The 17171-nt window shown below is 58.0% G+C and overlaps 1 protein-coding gene across 5 annotated transcripts in view; it reads left to right on the plus strand.

The window, feature by feature from the left end:
• The window catches only part of WIZ (WIZ zinc finger), a 58475-nt gene that overhangs the window by 36385 nt on the left and 4919 nt on the right, over positions 1-17171 (plus strand). For 4 of the 5 annotated variants that reach the window (XM_087778101.1, XM_087778102.1, XM_087778099.1 and 1 more), the window contains exons 4-7: positions 267-2806; positions 3029-3394; positions 14418-14582; positions 15256-15759. In XM_087778101.1, the coding sequence (XP_087634227.1) occupies positions 267-2806; positions 3029-3394; positions 14418-14582; positions 15256-15759 (3575 nt within the window). The remainder of the gene's footprint in view (positions 1-266; positions 2807-3028; positions 3395-14417; positions 14583-15255; positions 15760-17171) is intronic. The other variant, XM_087778100.1, reaches the window with a different exon arrangement.

The raw sequence follows: 17171 nt of genomic DNA on the forward strand, positions 1-17171 counted from the left end.
TACAGCCGTCGCTGAAACCAGCTTGGAGCAAGCCCAGAAGAAGACGCGGGAATTATTCTAGCTGCACGTGGCCAAGGGAGGCTGGGAAGGGATGGGCTTGGTTTTGTCCCAAGTCTTTACTATCATGGGAGTCACCATGAAACCCCAGCTTGTGTTAGGCCATAACATCACGGAGGCTCGCTCTGTTTCCAGGACAACCCTTTGGTAAATGGAAATGATTTTATTAGCCCGTTAATCGGTTATTAACTCTCGAAACTTATTTGCAGCGCCACGAATGAAGAGCATTTGGAGTTCAAGAAGGCTCTGTACAGAACGGATGCCAGGAGCTCCCTAGACCTGCGAAACATGACCGTGTCCGGCAGCGTCACCTGGGACACCTCCGCCCTGGAGACGAGAGCGGGTGATGGGAGAGAAGAAAGCACTTTAGAGAGACTTTCTGGCTTGAAGGACTCGAAGGACGCGCGGTGCGGAAAGGAGTCGGCGTTCGCCGTGGAGCCCCAGGTTGTAAATACTGTGCAGGTGGATCCTGAACAACTGGAGAGTGACTCCGAGGACCTGGACGGTGCCAAGGCGCCGGCAGAGACGCCCAGCCCTTGTGCGGGGGCATCGGTTGGTGGCGGGGAAGAGAAATATCTTAAAAATGAACCAAAGCAACTTGAAGGCCTCAGCAAAGAGCACTTAGATAAAAGCAAGAGGGGAATCCAGAGGGTCGACTGGATTTCTAGACCCAACAAAAGCCCAAGTCCTCACTACAAAGACATAAGCAAGCCGACAGATGTAGCAACCAACTTGCCCTTTCGGGGACAGGCCGTGCGTGAAGTGCCTCCTCCGCTGACTCCAACGGTGTTCAGAAAAACGCTAAACCCTGTCCTCGGCAAGTCCAAATCCCTGGAGAGCTCCTCGTCCCACAGGAAGGGGCTGATGGTCGACTCGGACTTGGGCGAGATCAACCAGCTCAACACGGCCGAGTGGACAATCCAGAAGCCGGGTCTTCAGCTCGGCGCGGACCTCGCCGTTGGCAAACAGTCCTGGACGGTAAATGCCGAAGACTCGGTGGAGCGGATCCCATTGATGTCTCTGGAGGCCGCTCCCTGCAGCTCCTACGACATCGAGATGCGGCCCTACGTGTGCAGCGTCTTGTTGGAGGAGCAGGGGAAAGAGGAGCTGGGTCCGGAGGAGGACCCTACGGTGTACACCTGCATCGAGTGCAGCATTTACTTCAAGAAAAAGGAACATTTGATGGATCACATGCTTCAGCATAATCGAGGACCAGGGAGGGACCAAGACAGAGATGCTTTGGGAGGGCAGTGTCAATTCTGCTGCAACGAGTGCGGCTGGGCCTTTGGAGACCCCACGTCTTTGGAGCAGCACAAAAGGCTCCACCAAGAGTCTAGGGAAAAAATTATCGAAGAGATCCAGAAGTTGAACGAGTTTCCAGACGAAGGTCGGGAAGCCCGGCTGCAGTGCCCCAAGTGCGTCTTCGGCACAAACTCCTCCAAGATCTTTGTCCAGCACGCCAAGATGCACGTCAAGGAGAGGAAGGACCAAGGGGCAAAGAACATGAATCTCTTTGGAAGCACGGGCAGCGGAGAGATACGGGATAGCCCCATGCACGGCATCTACAAACACTTCAAACCAAATGAACACATGTCCCTGCAGATGCAGGTACCACCTCACGGCAGCGGCAAAGGGCTCAGCACCTGTATGCTCTGCAGCTTCCCGGCCCCCAATGAGAACATCCTCAAGGAGCACATGAAATACGCCCATTCCCACCTTTCCTGGGACACGGAGGTGTACGAGGATGATCCCAATCAACCAGGAACTAGCAGAGATGCCTACAGCCCGGCCAGGCCAGGCCGGTTTGCAGAGACGGATTATTTCGGCAAAGCAGACCGGCTTTTCCCTCCGCCTCACCGAGAAAGCACATCGCATTACGAAGCGGTCCACGGTTTTGCCCTAACTCACCCGAGACTCGACAAAAGCAACGGGGCTAGTAAAAAGGACTACCAGACATCAGGGTTTCATGCCAGGAAAGCAGCTCCGTACGCTGCCCCGCATAAAAACCTGGGGTTGTCCGGTTTTCCCTCCGCTAAAGCTTATTCCCAGTTTGCTCTGCAGCAGCTGAAAAAAAAAGCAGCAGCTCAGCACCTTGAAGGAGAAGGCGACGCTCTCAGGAGCCACCCGATGGGGCTGGAAGAGCTCAGGCACAAGTGGGTGTTGGCCAACGACGCTGGGAGCATGGAAGAGGAGATCTCCGTAAGCACAGAAATAGATTTGAGCGAGAACAGAGGCATCAAACCAGTCGCCGTCCCTCAAGCTGCCTTGGATCTCAAGAGGACGTTCAGAGACACCTTGAAAGCCACGGATTCTTCGATCGCTTCGGAGGAGCAGCAGCAGCAGTTGCGGAAGATGGTCCCCATCGTCCTCCTGGAGGAGGTGAACCTGCACCCCAAGGCGACGAAGCGGCCCCGGGGGAAGCCGTTCAAGAAGAAAACCACGCTCCCTTCCCGGGAATTCGTGATGGAAGAACCCCTTCCCTTGGATATGCTCCTACTGGATTCTCCTCTGGAGGGTCCTCTGGAGCTTGATGACCTCTTGGACTCCGACTCGCCCATGCTGAAGAACGAGGAGAGGAAATGTCCCTACTGCCCAGACAGGTTTCACAACGGGATCGGGCTGGCGAACCACGTGCGGGGCCACCTCAACAGGGTGGGGGTGAGCTACAACGTCCGTCATTTCATCTCAGCGGAAGAAGTGAAAGCTATTGAGCAAAAATTTTCCTTCCAAAAGAAGAAGAAAAAAGGTAGTATGTATTCAATTCCCTGTGCTTTCTATTTTCTTGTTTTAATCGGTGGGGTTTTCTCCTCCCACTGAGAATTGGGTACGTATGGTACGGTGGTCAACCGCGGTGGCCGCGGCACAACCGGTGGCGTGCAGTTGTCTCAGGTGCAATAACCCCCTCCCCGCCTTGGAGCCCTGATCCAGGGGTTTTAGCGGCGTCGCTGACTTTCTGTCCTTCTTTCCGCAGTTGCAAACTTCGACCCGAGTACTTTCAGCCTGATGCGATGCGAATTCTGCGGGGCCGGTTTCGACACGCGAGCGGGTCTCTCCAGCCACGCCAGAGCCCACCTGAGAGACTTTGGTATCACCAACTGGGAACTCACCATCTCGCCCATTAACATCCTCAAGGAGCTGTTGGCCAACTCATCGGAGCATCCGATGCTGCAAGCGGCGATGGGAGCGGAGCCCTCGTCCCCGAGCCGAGAGAGAGAAGCTCACGGCTTCATGCCCCGCAAGAGCATGACCCCCATGTCCGAGTGCAGCATTCCGCGGTCTCCTCTGTCCCCGTTCCCCCCGTCCTGGGGAGATGAGTCCCTGCAGTCCTACAGAGACGGTAAGTGGCCCCGAACACCCTGCGCAAGCCAGAAACCCTTTTGATAACCCCAAACCGTCGCGTCCTGCTGAACAGAGCCTCGCTGGAGGGTGGGAATTTACAGGGAAGGGTTTAATCGGCGTAACCTGCTGTTGATTTATCAGTCTCCGTCGTTGACGTTCCGTGTCCTGTGAAATCTGATGCTGGTTTAGGGCAGGCGGATGGAGATGCGGGAGATGAAAGAGCCGCCAGTGCAGTCTCTTGAGGGGTGGATGGAGGGGTCGCGTCCCACTGGGGAGCCGTGCTTTGGACGTTCGGGCTTTGTAATTTGAAAAGCGTCGTGTTTGGGAATGAGGTTTCCATCGGGGAAACCCCTAAAGCTTCGCAAATCGTGGGGCAGAGCGTGGCTGGAGGGAAGGAGAAGAGTGTGGTCACTGGTACCGGTCCACGCCGGCAGTGCTCGGCCACGCAGAAGGCAGGATGCGACCTCTGCTCCGGGGAGCTGTGTTCATCCCTCGGCTCCTTCTTTTCCGTTGGTGTTATGTTACTGTGGGGGGAGCGTAAAGGGTCCTTCCCAAATGGATTTGGGTCTGAGCTGGTCCCCCTCCATCAGTGGAGCTCCAAATTATTCCCACAGGATCATCGGTTCCAGAGCGGAGCCCGTCCCAAACAGGTTTCCCCTGCAAAGCTCCAAAAAAAAACCAAAAAACCTGAGTTGGCACCAAAAACTTTGCAAAAGTTCTTCCAAAGACTAAGAACTTGCTTGCGCGTTAGGAAAAACCAACCACCTACTGACACCTGGTGCTTCTGGCAGCATCTTGAAGGCCTTGAAGCAGCTTCTCGGTAGGTTCTGCTCAGCCTAATCCTATGTTAGATACATCCCTGCAGCGAGAAGCTATCTGTCTTTAATTGAAATACGAGAGAGCTTGTAATCCCGGCTCTCCAGACTGCTCCACGTGCCTGGCTGCTCTTTGGAACGAGTCTGGAGCGTAACGAACACAGATTAAAATACGAACAAACCCAAACTCTTCTTTCTTGGCATGGCAAACCTTGGAGGATGAAGAGCTACCAGCCCAGGGTGGTGGTTGATGCCAACGAGAGGCGTTTTGGAGGCCTCAGCTGAGTTTCTGCTGCCAGTGGCTGGATGCTCCTGCTGACTGTAACTATTGCTTGGCAATTTTTAGGTCTCCCGGTGCCCAAAATTCGCTGGCACAAGCCGTTATAGACAGCACCGCTGTTTTAAAAACTAGGGCTCGTGTATTTTGTAGTTAGAAAGGGTGAAAAAGCGTCTCGGTGATGAAGGAGTGCGGCCACCCTTCAATAACAACCGCTCGTCGGAGAAGAGGTTAATGCAGTTCTTAACACGGCAGATCTACTATCAAATGTCCCCAATGTGAAGTTTTAGGAAAAAAATGGGTCACGTCTTGAAATGCGATCTTGCTTATCGGTTTGGGCGACGTCACGCAAGTTTTTTTCAGCATCTGATGTTGGCCCCGGGGTTGGGAACATCTCCTGTGCCCATCTCCCGTCTCCTCAAAATGCTGGTGGGTGTTTGGTGGGAGAAATCGGGTGGGAATCTAGGTAAAAGTAGGTGAATTAGAGCTTAATTCTGGTCTGCTTCAGCGTTGTATTTAAACCCAGATAAGGTTGAGGATGGAAACGTGGGATGAGCGCGAGAGCTCCAACACCCCCTTAAGCCGCCGCGCTCCTGGATTTAAGCTGGCGTGCTCCGTATTTCCTTCGGAGTCGGGTCTTTGGGGGACAATGCCAAGAAAACGGGTAAATTTGGAAAGCTTAAAAATCCCCGGCCCAGCAACCTGTTGTGTAACCAAAGCCTGTGCAGGGGATCACGTGGAGATAGCGATCGGTGGACGGCTTTTGTATCTCGATCCAAGCCCGAAGTCTCTTAGTTACGCTCCCAAGCTCGCAGAGACGACTCGCCGTGAGTCTAAACCCTCCTTGTTTTGCTTCCAGCCTGAATTGACGCTTTCAGGGCGCACTGGCTTCGTGCTGAAAGTATCTGTCGCAACCGATTTAAGAACGAAGCGGCGCCCATTGCGTTGCAATATTTATTTAACTCTTGCTCTGGGTATGGCTGCGGGGAAGCAGCTGAGCAAACAGCGAAGCGGGTTTGGAGATGGGGATGCCGAATCTGTAGCCGGGAGGATTTTAGCCATTTTTTTTGAAGCCAGTTTGTCCCCGTGTCTCTTCAAATCACTCGTGAGATGGGTGAGGGCTCGAGCGAGCTGCCCGCTTCTTGCGTGGGTCTTTGTGGCCATGCTAAAAGCTCGACCGCTGCTCCTGGGCCGGAGCGAGGGCACCCACTTAGTGTTAACGTCCTCTGCTGGTGCTGTACGCTAATTCCGTCAGTTGTAGAGGGTTTTAAGCAACAGTAACGAGATAAAGGCCGTTAGCAAGTTCTAATGGCTGGAGGATCTCGGGAAAAGTCAGCGGTGGCACCACACCAGAGCTGGTGGCGGCTCCGCCGGTGGCTCGGCGTTGCAGCAGCGGCGGCAGCCCCGTGCCGTGGGAGCGGCGGCGCTGCTCCTCGCACCCCGGGATGATGTCGCTGCTCAGCGTCTGCAGGCAGCTCTCCGCGAACCGCTTCCTTCCTCTCCGCTTCCAGACGCGTGAACTGCCAGAAAGTCTCTCCTGACCTCGCAAGATGCCTCTTGAGCTGTTAAGAGCGAAGAATATCGGTAGACCCTTAACTGAAACTCTCCGTCGCGGGGGCAGGCAGGGAGAAATCCCCTTTTTGGGGAGCGTTTCGCGAAGTGTTGTCTGCGGCGGTTGCGGTTTGTGGCTTCTAACGAGCGGGAAACGAAGGCGGAGGATTCAGCTCCGGCTGCTGGGAGATTGATTGGATGAGCATGGTGGTGGTTCTCCGTTCTCGGGCTTGTAATCAAATCGTCGCAAGACCTGAGCATCTCTGTCCTCGTGGGGTGAAGTTTCCCTTCCCAGAGCTGCTCGCAGGCGGGATGCGGAGAAGCAACGAAGAGCGGCGTTGGGAAAGGGCTGTGGGTTTAACGCGCGCTCGCTCTGCCGATGTGCGGAGCGGGAGAGCTGGGTTGGCTCTTGCCGGTCTCATACCCTTGGCTGCTTATTTAAAGCCAAAAAAAAAAACCAAAAAACCAAACCTCTTTAAGCAAAACTAAAAGTCAAAGGGAGGAAGCAGGTGTTTGGGTCTGCGGCAAGAACTTGAACTTGGCTGTACTGTTTGTTTAGATGGGAGCGTTTGTGGCAAAAACAGGATGTTTTGAGGCATCAGGGAGATCTCAGAGGTTACCTGTTCCCTCCCGCTGCTTCCAAACGAGCCCACGGTACCTAAACCAACCTGAACTTGGCTGCTCCGGGCTCTGATGGAGGCTCCACCACCGCCCTCGGCACCCACGCTGCCGTCGCCAGCCCTCACCCTTAGAAAACCGATGGGCTCTTTGATATTTTTAGTACCTGAATCCATTACTGTTCACTTTACCCACAATGAGCAAAGACGACGGTTTGTGCTCTTCTGTAGACCCAGCTCTTTCAATCTCCCCTTTTTTGGTCATGATTTTAGACCCTCGATCATTCGCGATTACCTCCCCGATGTCTCTGAACCCTTCCCTGAAGTGCCGTGCTCGATGTTGGACACGTCCCGGCTGCAGTGCTGCGGAGAGCAAGGAGCGTTAGCTCGGCTCTTGCCCATCCCAGGACGGGCTGTGATGTAGCGGGGGTTGCAACATTCACTCTGGTTCGGTTTTGAACAGCTTAAAAGTCTGAAAACCCCTTTTTTTGTTGTTTCCCCCCCCCACACACCCTTTTCTGCCAGACCACTGGCTCCTGAGCTGTCCCCAGTGGAGTTGGTGGCTTCTCCAGGGAGGTCCCCGTGCTCAGCGGTGGCTTTCCCCGCATGTTGTGACGGGCGAAGGTGCGCTCTGCTGCTGCAACCGCCTCCTTAAAGCCTGGCTTGGCTCGTTTGCGAGGCTGTTTGTGTATCTCCTGGCTCCGAACCTATTGGCAGCTGCCTCGGAGAACACGTGGCGCTTCTTGGCAGGCGTTGGGAAGTGTTAGGCAATCGCATCCTCCTCCAAACGGCTCGCAGCTCTCCTTCCTCGTAGCCTGCCTCACCTTGCTCTGTCCCCCAGACTGCTTTCGCAGGGTTGGCACCATCATTTTCCCTTTTTCTTCTCCTCTTTTTTCCCCCGGATTTAACTCCCCGTGGTCTCTTACTGTCCCAAATTGCGAGGTCTTCTGCTAGACCCGGATTTCTCCTCTCGATCTCCTGTGCAGCGATAGCAATGTTTCACCATGTCTCGGAAGAGGAGCAAACGTTCCTTTTGGGTCTGTCCTTCCTTCTGCAGCACACCTGACGGAGCACAGGTTTTTAGAAGGAGGAGAGGGTCGATTGAATGACGTGAGCTTAGGGAATGATTCTCCGACTCCTCCATCTGCTGCTCGCTCATGTTGAGCCCCCAGATGAGGACTCAGAAGTGGGGCTTGCCCCTACCATGCCCAAGGTCCTGCCTTAGCTGGAGAGTGTCTTCTCCCTCTCTAGAGCATAGTTTTTGGAAAGAAAGGAACATTCTTAGGATCTCCTGGGTTGGAAGAGACCCACGAGGATCATGGATCATCAAGCCCAACTCCTGACTCCACACAGGGCAACCTAAAAGTTAAACCCTATATCGAAGAGCGTTCTTCAAACTCTTCTTCAACACCAACCGGCTTGGGGCCACGAGCTCATCCCTGGGGAGCTCGTCCCAGTGCTTGACCACCCTCTCCATAAAGAACTCTTTCCTAATGGCCAATCCGAACTTCCCCTGACACAACTTTAAGCCGTTCCCTCGTGTCCTATCACCAAACACCTGAGAGAAGAGATCAGCACCTCCCTCTCCGTTCCCCATCACGAGGAAGTTGTAGACATCAATGAGGTCACCCCTTGGTCTTCTCTTGTCCAGGCTGCCCAACCCTGATATCCTCAGCCGCTCCTCACAAGCCCTCTACCCCTTTCACCATCTCTGTTGCCCTCCTTTGGACACGTTCTAATATTTTTATGTTCTTCTTAGACTGTGGAGCCCCAAAGTGCCCACAGGACACACCAAGATGTGGGACAACCATGTCTTTCAACCGGTTTGCCAGGATACGGGTGGCCCTTTTGGCCATGAGGGCACCTGGTTGACTCCCGTTGAGCTTCCCATCACCCAAAGTCCCCAGATCGGTCTCTGCAGGGCTGCACTCCAGGACACGTGGAGAACAGAGAGCTCCTTCCAGTGGCCAACGAGTGAAAAAGGGACAGGGTCTGAGTGTCAAGGGCTCCAAAATTGATTTTAGGGGTGTCCAGGGGGAACCCTGGTGTGGTCTGCTCAGAGATACAAGTGGGCAGAGACCCCAGAGCCTCTTCGATTCCTCCCCCCACCTCTTTTTATCCAGGGTGTGCGAGCCAGCGTGGCCAGGGCCAAGAGGAGCCTGTGACTTTGTGATGCTTGGGACAGGGACAACCGCGGGCTGAGCTGTCAGCAAGAGGCTGTGGAGAGGCTGGAGGAGATCAGATGGGGAAGGCTCCTCCACCAGCACAACCAGGGCCGGAAGAGGACATTTATTGTAGATTTTATGGGTTTTTTTGAGCCTCATTTCTTCCTCGACACTTTGACTTGAGAGCGAAGACCTCGGCGTAGCTCAGCAGCGGCTCTGATTTCCATCCTGACCTTTGCTTCCTCTGGTTAATTGTTGTCGTCCTCCGTGAAGGAATTGAGACGCTTTGCGGACGTGGCCTTTCGTCCTCCCTTCCGTCGAGGAGCACGCCCCGCGCGTCCCGTGGCGGCTGCGTTAATCGCAGATGAAGGGAGGTTAGAAAAACCTTCTGGAGGTCCATACCTGACCCCGGCTGCCAGCAAGGCCAACTTCAAAGCCGGGTCAGGTTGCTCAGGGCCGCGTCCCGTTGAGTTTGGAGAGGGTTGGAGGCACCGCCACCTCTCTCCCGCGTTACCGTGCCCTGAGGACCCTCCTCGTGTTACGGTTCTCAGGTCACGCTCTCCTTTTGTGTCGGCCTTTCTGATTTTCCTCCCTGCGTGCTCGTTCTGCGCTCACCCGCAGCCTGACCTACTTTCCGCCGTCTTTGATTCCTTTCTCGAGTTCCAGGTTATTGAAAAGCTCACGTTGGCCTCCTCCTTCCCTTCCCTCCTTCCCCTGCACGGGGATAACGCGGGCCGTTGCCCTCGATATTGTCTTTTCTCCTGGTCTCTGAAGATTTCTGATGGTAGGCAGCGCCGCAGGGAGGCCGGATGTCGGTTTTTAGCCTCAATTTGAGCTCCGTTTTCACCGCTGCTGATCTACGGCCACAGGAGATGGCGTGAAATCTCTCAGCCAGGTCTCCCGGCGCAGGAATCTCCCTGGGGGCAGCACTCGAAGGCAGATGCTCGCAATAACCTATTTCGGCCTTGGCAACCAAGGACTGAAATTATCCCTTTCCCTTTTCTAATCTTTTTGGGGAGACCCTGGTTTGTAACTGCTGGAGAAGGGGATGTCGCAGCGGGGGAGCCCTGAGTTGGAATGACCCAGGGATACCCGTGGGTGCTGCGACCGCGTCGGGTTCAAAACCGGCCTCGCCGCCACCTCCGCATCCCAGCAGGATATCGGCGGAGGAAGGAACAGCATCTGTTTCTTGTATTTCTCCTCTCCCCGTTAAATTTTGGTGAGCTCCTGCGCCTGCCACAGCAATTCCTCATGACCTTCTAGTCCTGATGTTGGTTTTTCTCCAGCTCCTTCAAGCCAAGGAGAGGTTTTATGTCTTACCACCCCGGTAGAGAAAGAAGAGAGGAACTTTAGGCACAGTTTGTTAGCAGCCCGTCCTCGGCAGAGCCAGCGAGGGGAAGCACCGCGTTTAAAATGATTTGAGAGCTCAAAAGCGCGACAGAGAGCTGGCAAAACCCCCTTGGCAAGGAATCGGCTCGCACAGAGCTCTGGATGCCGGAGGCTGGCCAGCAAAGACAGATGCTTTCATCCTCACCCCAGACGGAGCCCGTTAGCAAGGCAGCGATCAGGCAGCCCTGCCTGTCCTGGCATTTCCCATACCCCTCGTTGCGTTCCCTGGATCTTCTTCAGGAATACTTGGCTCAAATTTGAGGAATCGTTTCCTCAGACCACAGCTGAGCTCTGCAGCGCGGAAGCGGCACCGGCTGCTCCACGGATCATCCCTTTGAATCCGGGTTAAAGCAACAGGTTGTCCAACCGGAGCCTTTTTTCCAGGTGCGATGGGGTTGTCGACCGCTACGAGGGGCTTTTCTCTCCCCTCTTCTGAGCGTGGTTTGTTGAGAATTAGCGTGAGGATGTTTCACGGGTGTTTGAGGACTCGTCAATCTCTGTGCTACCCCGCAGATGTGAGCACGTGTCACCTCAGCACCCGAAAGCTGCCAGGATGAGACCCTCCGTGTTGTCACTGCATGGAGACCGGAGCCCCTGGGGACCTTTGGTTACTGCTGCAGGCTTTGAAATTCCCTAAAAATGTCAGGATTCGGCCCATCGTGGCTTCTTTAACCTCGCAGAAGCTGGTGGTGGATGGATGAACCATCTACCACCCCTTTTTAAGCTGTCTTGCGATGCAAAAGTGGGAATTTGAACCTCCAAAGCTTCCCCGTGCTGAAAAATCAAGTGTCCAGTGTGGGTCTGGTTTTGTTTAAGCTGTGGCTCTCGCGGGCTGCCTCCTCTTCCCCCGCTGCCTCCTCTTGGTACGGTTTTGTTTATGCACTCTGGGAACAGCAGGCGCGTTTGCCATCGCACGCGGGTTTTCCTGGCGTAATTACGGCCCGAATCAGCCAGCTTTTAATGCGTCTTCAACTCATAAGCCCAGAAACCGTACGGAAACGCTTGTGGCCACGTTGGGGCTCTGCTTGTCCTTCCCCGGGGAGGTGAGGAGGAGGATGGGGCTGAGCAGAACCTGTCCGAGGTAATGATTACGCGCTCCATCTTTCTGTATTTCTATTTTGGGCTCTATAAGTAACTTTTATTTACCCGTAAGTTCCTTCGGTCACAGCCAGCTTCTTCATCCTGATGTGCCGGGAGCAGATGGGGACGGTTCTGGCAGGGATCGGTCATCTCTGCTCACCGCTGAGGGTAACGGTTTGCGCTTGTTACGGTTGCTTTGCGATCCAGGTGGATTTTCTTTCCCAATCGGGGTGGATTTTGGTTTCCTACACGTGTTTCCAGCCTGTTCCCTTCTCCTCCTCCTCACGCTGCGCTCTGGCAGCGTTCCCATTTTCCCGTAGGATGCGTCGTTGCCGCTCTTCGCCTTGGGCAGCGCGTGGCCGCGTCTCCCTTCGCAGGGCTCGCTCTCTCCCGACACCTGCTGTCATTTTGGAACAGCTTTTGCCAAAAACCTGGAATTCTCAGCTTATTACAGGAGCGCTTGTCAGTCTGTTTGGGAGCGGGGAGACTTTGCTGCCATTGCCTCTGATTTCTTGGGTCTGGATCCGTGTTTAGGCGTTATTTGTAACCCCTGCTTTGAGGAGGGGTGGCAGTAGATGGCCGATGTCCCCATATCCCTGCTCCAGACAGCAAATGGCTTCCCTTTTTGCCTTTTATTGGAGTGGTTTGGATAGAAACCCGCTCCCCGTGGACGCCCCGGGCTGTGGCAGAGGCCGAGGGGGCACGGAGAAAGGCCTCTGGGTGGCTTTTTCCATCGCGGTAGGTGCTGGACGGGGTGGTCCCGTTCTCTGGGTATGGGGCTGGGCTGGGCGAGCGGTGTGGGGACAGGGAGAGCCCCGTTAGGCGAGGGGGAGGTTGAGTCAGGGACCGGGGGGGCCTGTGGGGCTGGGCTGGAGGTGTGAGGGGGGACCAGAGAGGGACACGGGCCCCGTCCCCTACCCCAAACCCAGGCCTGGGCCCTGTCCTGTACCCCGGGCCCAAGGGGCAGCCAGGCCCCGTTGGGGCCCATGGGGCCAGGGGAACCCTATGGGGCTGAGCCCCGGGGGCCTGGCCTGGGGCCTTGTCTGGTAACCGGAGCCCCGGGGGCCTGGGCCTGGCCTGGGGCCTTGACCGGTAACCGGAGCCCCCGGGGGGGCCTGGGCCTAGACCGGGCCTGGGGCCTTGTCCAGTAACCGGAACCCCTGGGGGCCTGGCCTGGGGCCTTGTCCGGTAACCGGAGCCCGCGGGCGGCCTGGGCTTCCTGGCCTGGGGCCTTGTCCGCTAACCGGAGCCCCGGGCCTCGCACCCCGCCGCTCGATCGCTCGGCGCTCCTCCTCGTCGCCACCTCCCGCGCTCTTCTGCCGGCCGGGGGCGCGACGATTGCTCGGCGCTCGGCCTTCCCCCCCCGCCCCCAGCGCGTTATCGCCGTTCCCCGTCAGTCGGCGCTCGACCGCTCGCCCTGGCGGGCGGGCGCGGGCGGCTCGGCGCTCGGCCTGGCGCCCTGACGGCCGCCCCGCATGTGCCGGAGCCAAGATGGCGGCCTCCACCTCCTCGCAGCCCAAAGTGACAAAAGCGGCGGCGGCACCGCGACCCCGGGACCGGGACCGGGGTGGGGACGGCGAACCCGAGCCCGAGGCGGCGCCCGAGCCGGGTGAGCCCCCGTTTTCCTCCGCCGACCCCGCCTCGCCGCGCCCGGGCCCACCCGCGGCCCCCACCCCACCGCCACCACCCCCCCCCACCACCGCCTTTTCCCCGCCGCAGCGTCGGGCCCGACCCGGGGCCGCTGCCGGTTCCAGGCCCGGCCCTGACGGAGAAGGGAAGGGGAGGCCCGGCGAAGGCGGCTGTCGCCGAGCCGCCGCCCTCCTTTGTCCGTCCCCCGGCCTCGCTTTGTCCCTCACGGGGGCCCCGCCATCCCCTCCGGGCCCGGCCTGTCCGATCGCAACCGGCCGCGCCCGGTTCCTGTCAACGTTTCCCCTCCTCCCCGCCTGCCTCACGGTGGGGGGGGGGACGGACCCCGGGGTGGGGGGGATGCAAATCCCGGCCGCGCCCTGGCACCGCCCCGGGGTGGGAAGCGGGGCCCGGGGAGCCCGAGGCAGCCCCCGACCCGCCCCCGGGCCCCGGCGGGGCTGCCAGTGGCCGCCTCCCCCCCGCAGGGAGCTGCCGCCGTCCCCGTCCTCCCCCCCGCAGGGAGCTGCCGCCGTCGGTGTCCCCTTTCCCCACAAGGAGCTGCCACCATCCCCGTCCTCCCCTCTGCAGGGAGCTGCCACCTTCCCTATCCCTTTCCCTGCAGGGAGCTGCCACCACCACCCCCATCCTCCCCTCTGTGGAAAGCTGCCACCATCCCCATCTCCTCCCTGGCAGGGAGCTGCCACCATCCGTGTCCCCTTCCCCACGGGGAGCTGCCACCATCCCTGTCCCCTTCCCCACAGGGAGCTGGCACTTTCCCCATCCTCCCCCCTGCAGGGAGCTGCCACCATCCCCGTTCTCCCCAAAGGGAGATGCCACCTTCGTGTCCCCCATTTCCAGCAGGGAGCTGCCACCATCCCTGTCTCCTCCATGGCAGGGAGCTGCCACCATTAGTGTCCCCTTCCCCACAGGGAGCTGCTGCCATCCCCATCCTCCTCCCCAAAGGGAGATGCCACCTTCGTGTCCCCCCTTCCCTGCAGGGAGCTGCCACCACCTCTGTCCGCTTCCCAGCAGGGAGCTGCCACCGTCCCTGTCATCGCACCCCACCAGGGAGCTGCCACTGTCCCCATCCCGTCCCCAGGGAGCTGCCTCCATCCATCCCACCGCAGAGAGATGCCACTTTTACGTTCCCCCCCCCCCAAGGGAGCTGCCACCTTCCTGCGTGTTCCCACACACTCACAGAGCTGCCACCGTCCCCTTGGAGGGAGCTGCCACCGTTTCCCTCCTCCCACCGTCCCCAAGCATCCCCAAATCCCGCTGGCAGGTCACCGCCGTCCCAGCCATGCGTCACCTGCCACCGGGACGGGTGTCCCCCTCTAAAAGCACCCGCCAGCCCCCTGCAGAGCCCCGTTTTCTGCGGCGATGGTGTCGCTTCTCCCTCTCGAGCAGCTCAAACCTTCACTAAACGAAGCCACCTCCTCGCCTCGACCTCCCTCCTCCTGTTATCTGCCCTCGGGGGCTAACGATCTCCTTCTCTTGGCAGTCCTGGCTCCGGAAGAGGAAGAACTGGTGGCCATGGAGGTGGGTTCACCTCCTCTCCCGAAAAAAAGTGCTCCCGCCGGGCAGCTGGATCAACCCCCCACCAGGATAGGGACCAAACTGTCTCCTGAGCCGCCCGGGAGCAAACCAGAGCCTCAGGACTCCAAAGGTGAGTATTTTACCTGGCTTCTCGTCGTCTCCGACAGCCGAGCGCCGGGTTTTTGCTGCGAGGAGAGAGCGGGGAGCCTGGCAGGTGTTTGTTTAACCCGATCCGGGAGGATTTTCAGGTCCTTTTGCTTAATTAATCCTCTAATTAAGAGGGTGGCCGTGTGGTACTCTGGTATCGCTAGTTTACGTCGCGTTTTTTTCCCCGGCGCCAGCAGCTTTACAAAGCTCGCCGGGACCGACGTGCACTCTCTGTCCTCCGTAAACCACCTTAATCAGTCCTTCCTCTCCTAATTAACGACGTTCCCCTAAAACAATCGCTTTGAGATCCCTCTCCCTCGCTGGCTGGGCTTCGGAGCCTCCCCGCGGCTCACCGAACCGTGGGCAAGGCTTCCAAAAACACTCTGGAAAACATCCTCGAGCGGGAAAACCGGCCTCCTCCCGCCCCAGAGCAGCGATCCTTGCCCTTCCACAGCTCTGCTCGCGCTTCCCCGCTTTATTCCTGCCCGTGCAGGGACACGCGGAGCATTTTAACGTTCAAAATTAGGGTTGGCGGTGGTAAAAGTCCCTCAGGGGGGAGAAACGACTCCTGGACGCTGCTCCTTGTGCCTCCTGCCACGGCTGTGCCCTGATTTTCTTTTTTCTTTCTCTTTCTCTTTTTTTCTTTCTCTTTTTAGCCCAGAACCTTACGACGTGCGAAGTGTGCGGCGCCTGCTTCGAAACCCGCAAAGGCTTATCCAGCCACGCCCGTTCTCACCTACGACAGCTCGGCGTAGCCGAATCGGAGAGCAGCGGGGCTCCCATCGATTTGCTTTACGAACTGATGAAACAAAAAGGCAAACCCGACGGCAGCCCCATGTCTCCCGCCCTCGGCAAAAAATCCGGTTCCCCCAAAGACGCCACCGCCGGTTCCCCTCGACCCACGCTCCTGGCGCTCGGCAAGGCCGGCGATCGCCTGGCGGACGGTCCCGTTAATAAAGCTATCAAATCCCCTCCCGGCTTCTCAAAAAACCTCTCCCAACCAGGATCCCCCATCCTTAAGAAGGTGCCGCCCGCTCTTTCGGGGTCCCCGTCTCCGAAAAACCCCGAGGAGAAGAGCTCCAAGCTCTCGCTGAGCCCTCTGCAGAGCTCCCCAAAAGCACAGTGGCCGCAGGCGGATGAGGAAGGACCCCTCAATTTAAGTGAGTTTCTTTTTTTTTTGACCGGTGTTTCCCGTTCGGCTGAGGGCGGGGGAAATTCCCGGCTTTTCCCGTCCTGCTCCTGCCAAGCCGGGCGTCCCTCGGTGGCTGGGAGGGCGCAGAGCTCGGTGGAGGAGCCGGTGTTTGGTAACTGCCGTGCCGGGGAGATACGTGCTGCTCGGTCACGACTATCGGAGTCTTTCCTGACTGGGCAAACGGGCATTCCCGTCGGGATTTCAGGAAAACTGCTGGCTCTCTGCCCTCTGAGCTCTTTATCTCTCTTTTCCATGCTTTTCTCACCTCCCTCGGCTCCTCTATGCCGCGGTTCGGCTGCCGTGGAGCTCCCTCCCGCGCCGTGGCTCGATCCGGCACAGCCAGCTCCCCTATCCCAACAGAGCGCGGTGCGTTTGGCCGGCATCAGCCCGTTCCCCGCTACCATTTCCAGCGTCGGATGCGCTCGGAGAGGTGCTGCTGCGGCTTTTGGGACCCCAGCCCTGGCGCTGCCGTGTCCCTCTTCGTCCCCAAGCTCCATCGGTGACTTATTCCGATACCTTGGGACCAAAATGGTTTTCCTGGCTCTTGCCACCTTCTCCCAGAGCACCGCATCTTGCCGGCAACATCTTCATCAACGGCTCAACGGGCTGTTTGGCTTCTCTGGCTCGTTCGTTCTTCGTCCTCGTTACCGGGCTTGCCCAGTGAGCCCGTCCCACCGCTGGCAGCGCCAACAGGCGTTTCATCTTTCCCGGTGGGAATCACGGCATGTTTGGGGTCCTAATATTTGCTCTATCCCCTCCTTCCCTCGCCACAGGAGCAGCTCGGAGACCTGTTATCCCTCAAAATCCCTGCGGCTGGGGATTTCCTAACCCTGTGAGGCTTCTTGGAGCCATAGGGCTATAAAATTGTTCCATCCCGGCTACCGTTTTGCTTTTCCCAAGCTGGAAAGCTCCAGGACGGCAGAGCCGGCTGCTGGCCGCTGCCGGGACAGACTCTGTAGCTGGAGGATGCACCTGGGGGTTTGCCGGAGCAGAGATGCTCTCCGGGGACGCTGCTCCTCCGCCGGTGACAGAAGATGCAGAGTTTGGCCCTGGCTCGTCCTCGCAGCCCTTTAAAAACTTGGACCAGCAACGGAAAAGCGCTTTATGCCCGTCTCGTAGCCAGCGCCGTAATTCCTCTTCGTTAGGGCTGCCTGCTAACGAAGCCGGAGGAGCACACGACCTCTCGGCTGGCCGCTCCGCTTGGCGTTGAGCCAAGTCCCCGGCAAGCTGCTGCGGCCAACAGATCCCAAGCCGCGGCACAAGGAATCAGCCGATCTCCTCGTTCCCCTTCGCCGGCCAAGGAATCGAAGCCGTGGCCGTGTCGGCCAGGGCCGGTCTGCGCCGTGAGCAGGGTTTCGGCTGCTGCGATGCCTCCGTTCC

This window comes from Nipponia nippon, unplaced genomic scaffold (genome assembly GCF_047370975.1).
Source record: "Nipponia nippon isolate SJK-2023a ecotype South Korea unplaced genomic scaffold, ASM4737097v1 scaffold_42, whole genome shotgun sequence".
NCBI classification, from domain to species: domain Eukaryota; kingdom Metazoa; phylum Chordata; class Aves; order Pelecaniformes; family Threskiornithidae; genus Nipponia; species Nipponia nippon.